Source organism: Erinaceus europaeus, chromosome 12 (assembly GCF_950295315.1).
Source record: "Erinaceus europaeus chromosome 12, mEriEur2.1, whole genome shotgun sequence".
Classification (NCBI taxonomy): Eukaryota; Metazoa; Chordata; class Mammalia; order Eulipotyphla; family Erinaceidae; genus Erinaceus; species Erinaceus europaeus.
The window spans coordinates 62350662-62364357 of NC_080173.1; the positions used below are offsets into that span (position 1 = coordinate 62350662).

Here is a 13696-nt window from a genome sequence, read left to right on the forward strand (position 1 = left end):
TGTTCCCTACCTGTGCTGTTCTTACTTGGTGATTTTTGTTTCAATAATCAAAGCCTTCGTGATTTTTGTTTTAATAATCAATACCTTGGTGATTTTTGTTTGAATGATCTAAGCTTTATGAGACTATAAAAATAAAAGTTTTGCTTAAGTATGACAGAGATGTCTGCTTGAGCTTGATTCAGCATCAACTCACTCGTCTCTCATTCTTCATTCTTCACCAACACCCCTCCTCTTTCAGGCTGACCCTAATAACCGGCTGGGGCTGCACCCCCGCCTTTCTCAGTGAAACTGACCTGTATTAGAAGACATGTTGGCTGAAGTATGCAACCAACACAATCCATATCATGGCCTTTGGGCTGTTATGCTGGGTACATTTTCTTAAATAATCAGATGTTACCTTATAGTTTTATATGGTAAAAAAACAAACAAACAAACAAAAAAAACAAACCTATAAATGGTTTCCCCAGGAGTCGGGCGGTAGCGCAGTGGGTTAAGCACACGTGGCGCAAAACTCAAGGACTGGTTAGGATCCCAGTTTGAGCCCCCGGCTCCCCACCTGCAGGGAAGTTACTTCACAGGCAGGGAAGCAGGTCTGCAGGTGTCTCTCTGTCTCTCTTCCTCTCTATCTCCCCCTTCTCTCTCAATTTCTATCTCTATCCAATAACAAATAAAAAAAATGGTTTTCCCAAATTCAGTTGTTTAACATGTGTGGCTACATTACTGTAAGGCTAAAAAACGAAGGAGGAGAGGACCCACAGAGAATAGATACCAATAGGCAATGCCATTATATCCCAAATGTAAGTTTCCTGGCTTTCATTGCACTCATTTTTTTTTTAAATTTGCTTCCAGGGTTATCACTGGGGCTCGGTGCCTTCATTATGAATCCACTGCTCTTGGAGGCCATTTTTTCCCTTTTGTTGCCTCATCATTGTTGTTATTATTGTTATTGCTGTCGTTGTTGTGGATAGCACAGAGAGAAATGGAGAGAGGAGGGGAAGACAGAGAAGGGGAGAGAAAGACAGACACTTCCAGACCTGCTTCACTGCTTGTGATGCAACCCCCTTGCAGGTGGGGAACCAGGGGCTCAAACTGGGATCCTTATGCCAGTCCTTGCACTTCGCACCATGAGCTACCACCTGACCCCCAATAAATCACTTTTTAAAATGATACTTAAGGAGCTGCTGAGGTCAGCTCAACTGGGAGAGTCCTGCATTGCTATGTGTTCAACTCAGGTTTGAGTTCCCAGATACACCACACGGGAGTACTAAGACACTAGTTTCAGTGGTGTGATGTCTCTTTCTGAGAAAGTTGAGGTGGAGTGGTGAAGTCTGGACAATGACAAAATAGTAATTATAATATAAAAATAAACACATTTTAGAATTCTTGCCACACTTCCATTGGAAGGATTTATGACGAGGACCCATGATGTGAGATAACTTCAAGATACTGTGACTAAAAGATCAAGGCTGACATGACACATGGCCATCAGACTCTGCAGCACACGTTCTCACCAGTTATTTCACTTCTTCTGGGTTTGTCATTTCAGAGAAAACTGAAGGTTGGGTTTCATTATTATCTTTTCTTAACATTTTATTTGTGATTTCATCACTACAAGGTCATATACTTACAGGGGTAGTTTCACACTGCACTCACCACCAGGTTTCTTTCTTTCAAGTGTCTTCTGATGGGTCAACAAAATAGCTCACTTGGATAGTGTATTGTTTTGACATGTGTGCACCCAGATGCAAGTCTGGTGCCCACTGCATTGATGGATGCTGTGGTGCTGTGGTATCTCTCTCTCTCTGCCTCTTTGTGTCTATTTGGAGAAAACAACAATAACAACAAACTGATAGCTTCAGGTGATTGACCCTTCAATGGTCAAAGACTGGGTGCTTAGATTCCAACAAAAACTCATAGTGGGAGGGTGGCAAGAGGTAGTGCAGTGGGTTAAGTATACATGGTGCAAAGCGCAAGGACTGGCGTAAGGATCCCAGTTCAAGCCCCTGGTTCCCCACCTGTAGGGGGGTTGTTTCATGGGCAGTGAAGCAGGTCTGCAGGTGTCTATCTTTCTCTCCCCATCTCTGTCTTCTTGTGCTCTCTTGATTTCTCTCTGTCCTATTTAACAACAATGGCAGCAATAACAACAATAATAAACAAGGGCAACAAAAGGAAAAAAAATAGCCTCCAGGAGCAGTAGTGCAGGCATCGAGCCCCAGCAATAATCCTGGAGGCAAAAAAACTTACAGTGATGGGGTCGGGTGGTAGTAGTGCATCAGGTTAAGTGTACATGGCGTGAAGTGCAAGGATCGGTGTGCAAGGATCCTAGTTCAAGCCCTCGGTTCCCCACCTGCAGGGGAATCACTTTGCAAGCAGTGAAGCAGGTTTGCAAGTGTCTATCTTTCTCTCCCCTTGTCTGTCTTCCCCTCCTTTCTCAATTTCTCTCTGTCCTATCCAACAATAACTAGCAGCAATAATAACAGCAATAACAATGGGGGGGGGAAGGCCTCCAGGAGCAGTGAATTCATGGTGCAGGCACAGAGCCACAGTGATAACTCTGGAGGTAAAAAACAGACAAACAAAACTCACAGAGCCGATCAATTTAATTTTTTAATTTTTTTAAATTGTTTTATTTTTTTATTAATTGGGGAATTAATGTTTTACATTCAACAGTAAGTACAATAGTTTGTACATGCATAACATTCCCCATTTTCCCATATAACAATACAACCTCCACTAGGTCCTCTGAATCCTTCTTGGACCTGTATTCTAACCACCCACCCATCCCCACCCCGAAGTCTTTTACATTGGTGCGATACGCCAATACCATTTCAGGTTCTACTTGTGTTTTCTTTTCTGATGTTGTTTTTCAACTTCTGCCTGAGAGTGCGATCATCCCATATTCATCCTTCTGTTTCTGACTAATTTCACTCAACATGATTTTTTCAAGGTCCATCCAAGATCGGCTGAAAACGGTGAAGACATCATTTTTTACAGCTGAGTAGTATTCCATTGTGTATATAGACCACAACTTGCTCAGCCACTCATCTGTTGTTGGACACCTGGGTTGCTTCCAGGTTTTGGCTATTACAAATTGTGCTGCCAAGAACATATGTGTACACAGATCTTTTTGGATGGATGTGTTGAGTTCCTTAGGCTATATCCCCAGGAGAGGAATTGCAGGATCATAGGGTAGGTCCATTTCTAGCCTTCTGAGAGTTCTCCAGACTGTTCTCCACAGAGGTTGGACCAACTGACATTCCCACCAGCAGTGTAGGAGGGTTCCTTTGACCCCACACCCTCTCCAGCACTTGCTGCTGTTACCTTTTCTGATGTATGACATTCTCACAGGAGTGAAGTGGCATCTTATTGTTGTCTTGATTTGCATTTCTCTGACAATCAGAGACTTGGAGCATTTTTTCATGTGTTTCTCAGCCTTTTGGATCTCATCTGTGGTGACTATTCTGTCCAAGTCCTCCCCCCATTTTTGGATGGGGTTATTTGTTGTCTTGTTGTTGAGTCTGGCAAGCTCTTTATATATGTTGGTTATTAAACTCTTATCTGATGTATGGCATGTAAAGATCTTCTCCCATTCTATGAGGGGTCTCTTGGTTTGGGTAGTGGTTTCTTTTGCTGTGAAGAATCTTTTTAATTTGATGTAGTCCCATAGGTTTATACTTGCCTTAGTCTTCTTTGTAATTGGATTCGTTTCATTGAAAATGTCTTTAAAATTTATGCAGAAAAGAGTTCTGCAAATATTTTCCTCTAAGTATTTGATAGTTTGTGGTCTAACATCCAAGTCCTTGATCCACTTGGAATTTACTTTTGTATTCGGTGAAATACAGTGATTCAGTTTCATTCTTCTGTATATTTCAACCCATTGTTTCCAACACCATTTGTTGAAGAGACTCTGCTTTCCCCATTGAATAGTCTGGGCCCCTTTGTCAAAGATTAGATGTCCATAGGTGTGGGACCTCATTTCTGGACTCTCAATTCTATTCCACTGGTCAGTGTGTCTATTCATGTTCCAGTACCAAGCAGTTTTGATGACAATGGCCCTATAATACAGTTTGAGATCTGGGAGTGTGATGCCTCCGGTTCTGTTCTTTTTTTCTCAAGATTGTTTTGGCAATTCTAGGTCTTTTCTGGTTCCAGATAAACATTTGTAGCATTTGTTCTATTCTCCTAAAAAAAAAGTGCTTGGGATCTTGATGGGGATAGCATTAAATTTGTAGATGGCTCTGGGTAATATATTCATTTTGATGATGTTAATTCTACCCACCCATGAACATGGAATATCTTTCCACTTCTTTGTGTCTTTTTCAATTTCCTTGAGTAGTGACTCATAATTTTCAGTATATAAGTCTTTCACTTCTTTGGTTAGGTTTACTCCTAGATATGTTATTGTTTTTGTTGCTATAGTAAAAGGAATTGATTTCTGGATTTCAATTTCTTCTAGCTTAGTGTTTGCATAGAGGAATGCCACTGACTTTTGAATGTTAATTTTGTAGCCTGACACCTTACTGTATTGCCTGATGATTTCCAAAAGCTTCTTGCTGGATTCCTTAGGTTTTTCCATGTATACTATCATGTCATCTGCAAATAAGGAGAGTTTGACTTCTTCTCTTCCAATCTGTATCCATTTAATTCCTTGCTCCTGGCTGATTGCTATGGCAAGAACTTCTAACACAATATTGAATAGTAATGGTGATAGTGGGCAGCCATGTCTAGTACCTGATCTGAGTGGAAATGCTTCCAGTTTTTCACCATGGAGTATGATGCTGGCTGTAGGTTTGCTATATATAGACTCCACTATTTTGAGGAGTCTATATATAGACTCACTATCTTGAGGAATTTTCCATCTATTCCCATTTTTTATAGTGTTTTGATCATAAAGGGATGTTGTATTTTGTCAAAGGCTTTCTCTGCATCTATTGATATGACCATGTGGTTTTTGGTCTTGCTTTTGTTAATGTGGTGGATCACACTGACTGATTTACGTATATTAAACCAATCTTGCATACCTGGAATAAACCCCACTTGGTCATGATGAACAATCTTTTTGATATACTGTTGTATCCGGTTGGCTAGAATTTTGTCCAGTATTTTAGCATCTATGTTCATCAGAGATATTGGTCTGTAGTTTTCTTTTTTGGTTGTGTCCCTGTCTGCTTTTGGTATCAGAGTAATGTTAGCTTCATAGAAGCTGGAAGGTAGTATTCCAGTGTCTTTAATCTTCTGGAAGACTTTTAAAAGTAGAGGTATTAGTTCTTCTTTGAAGGTTTTGTAGAATTCATTTGTAAAACCATCTGGTGCAGGACTTTTATTTTTGGGGAGATTTTTGATAACTGTGTTTCAATTTCATTAGCTGTGATGGGCGTGTTCATGTTATCTAGTTCCTCTTTACTTAGTTTTGGAAGTTGGTAGGTATCTAGTAAATCGTCCATCTCTTCCAGGTTCTCTAGCTTGGTGGCATATAGTTGTTCATAGAAGCCTCGCATGATATGTTGAATTTCTGTGGTGCCTGTTGTGATATCTCCTCTTTCATTTAGTGTCCGATTTATTTGGGTCTTCTCCCTTTTTTGTTTTGTGAGTCTGGCTAAAGGTTTGTTGATTTTGTTCACTCTTTCAAAGAACCAACATTTACTTTTGTTGATCTTTTCTATGTTTTCTTATTCTCAATGTTATTTATTTCTGCCCTAACTTTAGTGATTTCTGTCCTTCTGGTTGCTTTAGGGTTCCTCTGTTGTTCTTCTTCTAGGTCTTTAAGATGTGCAATCAGGCTGTTTATTTGTGCTTTTTCTTGTTTCCTAATGTATGCTTGTATAGCTATGAACTTCCCTCTTAGGACTGCTTTAGCTGTGTCCCAAATATTTTGATAGCTTGTGTCTTCATTTTCATTGAACTCTCGAAACATTTTGATTTCTTCCTTGATTTCCTCTTTGACCCAGAAGTTGTTAAGAAGTGTACTGTTGAGCTTCCTCATTTTGGGACTATTACTAATCTTTTGTTGATTGTTAAGTGTTAGTTTAATTCCACTGTGGTCTGAGGAGATGCTTGGGATGATTTCAATACTCTTGAATTGGCTGATGCTGTCTTTGTGGCCTAACATATGGTCTATCCTTGAGAATGACCCATGTGGATTTGAGTAAAATGTGTATTCCAGTTTCTTGGGATGAATGACTCTGAAAATGTCCAATAGTTCTAGTTTATCTATCTCTTCATTTAGCTCCCTTATGTCTTTACTGATTTTCTGCCTGGATGATCTGTCAAGTTGAGAGAGTGGGGTGTTGAAGTCCCCCACTATGACTGTGTTGTTGTTAATATATTGCTGTAGCTCTTTCAGTAGACGTTTGATGTATTTAGATGGCTTCTCATTGGGTGCATAGATGTTAATAATTGTTAAGTCCTCTTGATTGACTGATCCTCTGAGCATCAAGTAGTGCCCATTCCTATCTTTTCAAATCTTATCTATTTTAAAGTCTATCGTGTCAGATATGAGAATAAGCTATTCCTGCCCTTTTTTGTGGGCTACTGTCTTGTATGATAGTTTTCCATCCTTTCACTTTAATCTGCGTTTGTCTTGTTGAGTTAGGTGGGTTTTGTGTAGACAGCATATTGCTGGGTTGTATTTTCTTTTTTTTTTTAAATCTTTATTTTCTGGATAGAGACAGTCAGAAATTCAGAGGGAAGGGGGTGATAGAGAGGGAGAGAGACAGACACCTGCAGCCCTGCTTCACCACTCTCGAAGCTTTCCCCCTGCAGGTGGGGACCAGGGGCTCAAACCTGGGTCCTTGTGCACTGTAACATGTGCACTCAACCAGGTGTGCCACTACCTGGCCCGGGTTGTATTTTCTGATCCATCTTCCTACCCTGTGTCTTTTAATAGGTGAACTCAGGCCATTGACATTTATTGATATCAAAGATTGAAGATATTTTAACGCCATTCTTGTAGAGTTTTAAAGTGTTCTGATATATGTCCTATTTATGATGATCTGACTGTTTATAGAAGACCTTTCAGAACTTCTTTCAGGGTAGGCTTGATGATAGTTGATTCCTTCAACTGTTGCTTGTCTGAGGTTTTGATGCCTCCATCTAGTCTGAATGACAGTCTAGCAGGATATAATATTCTTGGTTGAAAGCCTTTCTCGTTGAGCACCCGACAGATATCTTGCCATTCTCTTTGGGCCTGTAGTGTTTGTATGGAGAAGTCTGCTGCTAATCTTATGGGTTTTCCTCTGTAGGTGACTCTTCGTTTTTCTCTTGCAGCCTTCAGGATCCTTTCTTTATCCTTATTCCTTTCCATTCTAAATATAATGTGTCTTGGTGTCTTTAGGTCTGGGTTAATTCTGTTTGGGACCCTCTGGGCTTCTTGAATCTTTTTGTCTTTGATATTGTCTAGACTAGAGAAGTTTTCAGCTATTATGGCCTGAAGAATACTTTCTTCCTCTGGTAAGCCAATAATGCGTATATTGTTTCTTTTGAAGTCATCCCACAGGTCTCTGTTGTTGTTTTCAGCATCTCTTAATCTCTTTTTGAGATCTCTTCTTTTTTAGTTGTCTCTAATTCATCCTCGATCTTGCTAATTCTGTCTTCAACCTCATTGATTCTATTCTCTCTGCCCTCTACTGTTTTCTGGAGTTCATCTATTTTGTTGCTGTTCTGATACTGTTTTAGCTTGTTCAGCTAGTTGTGTTCTTAGCTCAGCTATTTCAGCTTTCAGCTCTCTAATAACCTTAAGATAGTTAGTGTTTTCTTCCAGAGTCTCATTTGTTGTTCCTGTATTTCTGATTACAATTCTTTCAAACTCTTTATTCACTCCTGTGATTATTTCCTTAGCTAATGTTTGGATGTTGAACTCATTATTTTGTGCTTCACCCTTTGGGGGGCTTTTAGCTGGACTGTTGTCCTGGTTAGTTTCTCCAATATTTCTTCTTATTGGTTTACCCATTTTATATATTATGAGTTCCCTTTATCAGTACTTTTCAAATTACTGATCACTATTTCCTGGATTGACTTGTGTCTAATTAAGGTAATTAAAGGGTTCACTGTAGTGGAAGTTAACAGTTGTTTCAATAGTATTTTAATCCCTGAGTTGGAGCTCAGTGATTTTTTTAAAAGCCTCTTTTTAATTTTTTTTTTTCTTCTCTGTAGGCTATGGGAGCATGAGGGCTTCTAACTATAAGTAGGGCTTCTAACTATAAGTAGGCTTCTTAACTTAATCACCGACTCCTGATCAAGAGATGAGGCAGGGTGTGGCAGAGATAGTCCGGTGTTTATGCAAAGAGACTTTCACAGCCCTACAGCTATGCCACCGAGGTATAGGTCTTCTCCTGAATTTCCTGGTTAGATCTCTGTCCACGGTGTCCCTCCCTGCTGCTGCTACAGATTCTGAGGGCAGTAGCAATGGAGACTCAGGGTTGCACTTGGTGAGTCTCCGGGGAGTCCTCTCCTCCCTTCAGCTGTCCCCTTGTTGGTAGAACAGACTGGAGGTGGTGTCTCAACTGACAGACCGTCGACTGTTACCAGCCACTTAGTCTCTCCCTAGGCCACGTGTGTTTGCACTCACCGGTGATTTGGTGGGTTCCTGTAGTAGTTCTAGTCTTATCTTGTTTCAGTCCCAGGTGGTCTCCTTTGGTATTCCTAGTGATCCGGGAGAGGAGAGGAGAGAAACAGATCTGCTGCTGCTCGTAGCTCCGCCTCTGGAAGTCCCCCAATCAATTTAATTTCTTAATTTCTTTCTTGACTCATTTGGGACATGGGCAAGAGGATAATCTCACAGTGGTTACATTCTCAGCAGTAAACCTAGATTGTTTAAAGAGCTGACGCTAACTGTAACTTCATTTATTTAAACAGCGAACTTAAAAAAAGTTTTGGGAGTCAGGCAGTAGCACAGCGGGTTAAAAGCACAAAGCACAAGGACTGGCATAAGGATCCCGGTTCAAGCCCCGGCTCCCCACCTGCAGGGGAGTCTCTTCACAAGCGGTGAAGCAGGTCTGCAGGTGTCTATCTTTCTCTCATCCTCTGTCTTCCCCTTCTCTCTCCATTTCTCTCTGTCTTATCCAGCAACAACAACAACAATAATAACTACAACAATAAAACAAGGGCAACAAAAGGGAATATATTTTTTTAAAGTTTTAATACAAGCTACTATATTTTCCTGTTGACTGTAAATCATTAATCCCCCAATAAAGAAAAAAAGTCTATTCAAATAATGTTTTTAATTAATTAATTATTTATTTGTTTACTTATTGCCACCATGGTTATCACTGGGGCTTGGCATCTGTACTACAAATCTACTGCTCCTGGTGGCCTTTTTTTTTTAAATTCAGTAGGACAGAGAGAAACTGAGAGGGGAGTAGGGAGATAGGAAAGTAGAGAAAAAGACAACTGTAGTACTTGCTTCACCACTTGTGAGGCTTCCTCCCTGTAGTGGGGAGCGGGGGCTCAAACCTGGGTCCTTGTGCATGGTAACATGTGCACTTAACTGGGTGTGCTAATGCCTGGCCCTGACAGTGAACTTTTAATTTTATGAAAGAAAGTCCACAGAATTGCTCAGGTATATGATATATGCGTTGTCAGTGCTGGTGGGACTCTTATCTTCTTGATTATAGTCATCCTGACAGGCAATAGCTCCTTCTGTTTTTGACTTACATTTTCCTGGTTAGTGATGATGAGCATCTTTTCATGGACCTATTGACATTCATTAGCAACTTTGTTTTTCTTGTGCTATACAAGATCCTATTCTAGTGCCAAGATCCTGTCATTCATGCTCATCTCACTCTGAGGCAATACTTTTTTTTAAATTTATCTATAAAATGGAAATACTGACAAGACTACAGGATAAGATGGGGTATATTTCCACACAATGCTCACTCCCCCAGAGCTCCATATCCAGTCCCCTCCCTTGATATCTTCCCTATTCTTTATCCTTTTGGGAGCATGGACCCAGGATCTTAGCCCAAATGAATAAATCTACATTTTGATACATAATCAATGTCACAGCAGTTCTAAGTGGGAAGCACATTCATTGGCTGAACAGCTCCAAGATCTAATGAACTTTATTAGACTAAGCTTTGCAACACCAGACTCTTTAGTCAAAGCAACTCTTATTCCAGAAAAATTTTATCTCTTGGATAATTGTAGGGTAAGACAATCATCTTACCTTAAAAATGGAGACTCAGAGAGTTTTAGTTCAATATGATTTTATTTAAAAATTTTCAAAGCTGAAGGAGGATCTGATCTTTTGTTATAAGAAAGCATATTTTACAGTATATATTTAGCCACTTTAGCTTTGTGTGGAATAATTACAGAAAAGGAAATTTCTGTTCAAGATCCTCTCTCCACCATTCAGCCAGGTGCTAGGAATTTTTTAACAAGACTTGTTCCCTGGTCTGAGTTCATAGTGAATCCTCTCACCCAACTGAAATAATGGTTCTTCCTCAGGTACACATACATACAAGGTCTTAATTTCACTGCTTTATACAGGGCCCTGAGAATCCTTAATTTTAATGTTGAGAAAAATGTGAAAGGATTCCTTAGTTCATTTTTCCTGCAACAAACTTAACTAATTGTTAATTATTAACAATTACAAGTATATAATACTTGAAATTTATAAGGTGCTCCACAGTTAATGGAACAGCTCAAATGTTTTAAAAAATTGGGTCAAGTAACATGCTTCAATGTTTTTAAATGTTACTTAGTAATTTAAAAAAAAAATCACTTGAGATAAGATAAGCAGCACTTTCTTATGCTTGTTATTATTAACTCCTACTCACGGTGGCTACTTGATGGTCAAAAATAAAAAAGAAGAAACCATACATGTTGACATATAGCAATCCCTGCAGGGAATGTTATGTTTTCAGTTGTGTTGACAAAGGCAAACCTAAAATGTCTATGAAAGCAATACCCATGTTATTTCAAATGAGGTAGATTTTTTTTTTCCTGTGAAGCAAAGTGAAGATAACAGTAACAACAATAACAACAACAAAAAAGCATACAACTTTCAAATCTTGTCTTTTTAAAAAACAGTTCAGGTTAGAGTCACTTTCACAAATAAGACATTTATAAACTATGAGGTGGAGGCATGCTCTGTACTTGGTATGTTGTTCGAAGATTCAACAATCAATCTTGGATCAATTAATTCTCTCCAAAAAACAGTGATCTAAGGAAAAAAAATACAAAACACTCAGTTTAGAGATTTAATTGGGAGGTCATATTTGTTAAAAATCAACCAGTTAAGCAAATTTTGACTTATCCAGAATAATTGAAGAGCTGAAATAAATTGGTTTTTAGTAGCCGAGTTCATAAAAATAGAGGACTTGTTCACCTAGACTCTACACTAAACATATTTCATCTTTCTTTGAATTCAGATCAGGATTTTGGGGGCAAGGGGCTGCTGGCCATAAAAGGGTAGGAAGGAAACCTCTGTAGACAGGTGGGAAGTAACGGTGGTCCAGAAGGTCATCACTAGACTGCAGTAACCCTTTATGCAACTCTGTAGCTCTAAAAATATAGAACTATTCAAGAAATAGAAAAGCTCTAATACTCGCTCATATGAATGATTAGTGAAGGGTATCTAGTATCACAAAAGCAGGTAATTAAAGGTTCTACTTCAGGCTTCTGTTTGATAAAAGAGGAAAAACTCCAAGGTTTAACTCTTCCTATTACTTTTCAAGTATACATTTCAATAACAAAGTGGAAATGCATATCTTACAAATAAAGATGCATAGGAGATATTTGTTGATCCTAACACAGACCCTAAAAAATGTATTTTGTGAATAAATACCAAGAGTGTCATCTATCTTAAAGATAAAATACAGGCTGGGGAGACATCATAAATGGTTAAGCAAAAGACAGTCATGCTTGAAGCTGTGAGATTCCCCGATTTAATCCCTAGCCCCACCATAAGCCAGAATTGAGCAATATTGTGGGGTGGTGGTGGTGGTGTGTGTGTGTGAGACTAAAAAAAAAGGGCTAGGGATATAGCATAATGGTCATGGAAAAGGATGTCCCAGGTTCAATCCCCAGTACCACCATGGCAGAGCTGAGCAGTGCTCTGATATAACTAACTAAATAACTAAATAAAATCAGAGATAAAATACAGTTTGGCTTGAGGTTTCTACAAGTTTACATTTCAGATAAAGCATATATTTATAATACTGAAGCTTACATAATAACACCCATATTATTTTTTAAAAATATTTATTTATTTATTCCCTTTTGTTGCCCTTGTTGTTTTTCATTGTTGTTATAGTTGTTACTGATGTCGTCCTTGTTGGATAGGACAGAGAGAAATATAGAGAGGAGGGAAAGATAGAGAGGGGGAGAGAAAGATAGACACCTGCAGACCTGCTTCACTGCCTGTAAGGAGGGGAGCCCGGGCTCAAACCAGGATCCTTCTGCTGGTCTTTGCACTATGCACCATGTGTGCTTATTTAACCTGCTGTGCTACCGCTCGACTCCCAATAACACCCATATTTTAAATATAGACACTTCAGAGGTAGAATCCTCTTATATACAACCTAATTAACGCAATGAGTGCCACCCCAGCATGCTTCACTTCAGACTGTGTCCAGAGACTTCAGGTGTGGAATGACAACCCTTCAGCTTCATTACTCAGGTGAGACCTTTCCTTTCATAGTATTATTCTCTAATTCCATTCCAGGTGGTTCACTTTCTAACAAAGTCCCAAAACCTAGATATAGACCAGGTCCCCTGAGATAGAGCATATGTTCACATGTATCCATAAACTAGGGCAAAATATATACCTGAAAGCAAAAGTACACAATAGTCTGTAGTGAGTAACCCCCAACACTTCATCTGCACTATTCCAGCCTTTAGGTCCATAATTGTTCAACAATTTGTTTGGCTTTGTATGGTTTTTTTCTGATTTTTTTTTATTGGGGAATTAATGTTTTACATTCAACAGTAAGTACAATTGTTTGTACATGCATAACATTCCCCAGTTTCCCATATAACAGTACAACCCCCACTAGGTCCTCTGTCATCCTTCTTGGACCTGTATTCTCCCCACCCACCCACCTCCACCCCCACCCCCACCCCGGATCTTTTACTTTGGTGTGATACGCAAATTCCATTTCAGGTTCTACTTGTGTTTTCTTTTCTGATCTTGTTTTTCAGTTTCAGCCTGAGAGTGAGTTCATCCCATATTCATCCTTCTGTTTCTGACTTATTTCACTCAACACGATTTTTTCAAGGTCCATCCAAGATCGGCTGAAAACGGTGAAGTCACCATTTTTTACAGCTGAGTTGGCTTTGTATGTTAACTCTCTTTTCAGCCACCAGGTTCCAGAGGCCAGCAGGATGCTGACCAGACTTCCCTAGACGGAGGCCCCCACCAATATGTCCTGGAGCTCCGCTTCCCCAAAGACCCACCCTACTACTGCCACCTCTCCAGATTCAAAGGAGGTCTCAAAACTTTACATCAGGCTCAACCTGACGCTGTTGACTGGCTACGGAAGAAGGGCAAACGCTAGAAGAAGAACTAGGGAAAGAGAAAGGCAGACTGAGAGTATGGACCGACCAGTCAATGCCCATGTTCAGCGGGGAAGCAATTATAGAAGCCAGACCTTCCACCTTCTGCAACCCACAATGACCCTGGGTCTATACTCCCAGAGGGATAAAGAATGGGAAAGCTATCAGAGGAGTGGATGGGATATAGAGATCTGGTGGTGGG

The 13696-nt window shown here is 39.7% G+C and overlaps 1 protein-coding gene across 1 annotated transcript in view; it reads right to left on the reverse strand.

The window, feature by feature from the left end:
- Window positions 1–11009: 11009 nt before the first annotated feature.
- The window catches only part of COIL (coilin), a 35344-nt gene continuing 32657 nt past the window's right edge, over window positions 11010–13696 (reverse strand). The window contains exon 7 of the mRNA XM_016189818.2: window positions 11010–11161. Within this exon, the coding sequence (XP_016045304.1) occupies window positions 11069–11161 (93 nt within the window). The 3' untranslated portion in view covers window positions 11010–11068. The remainder of the gene's footprint in view (window positions 11162–13696) is intronic.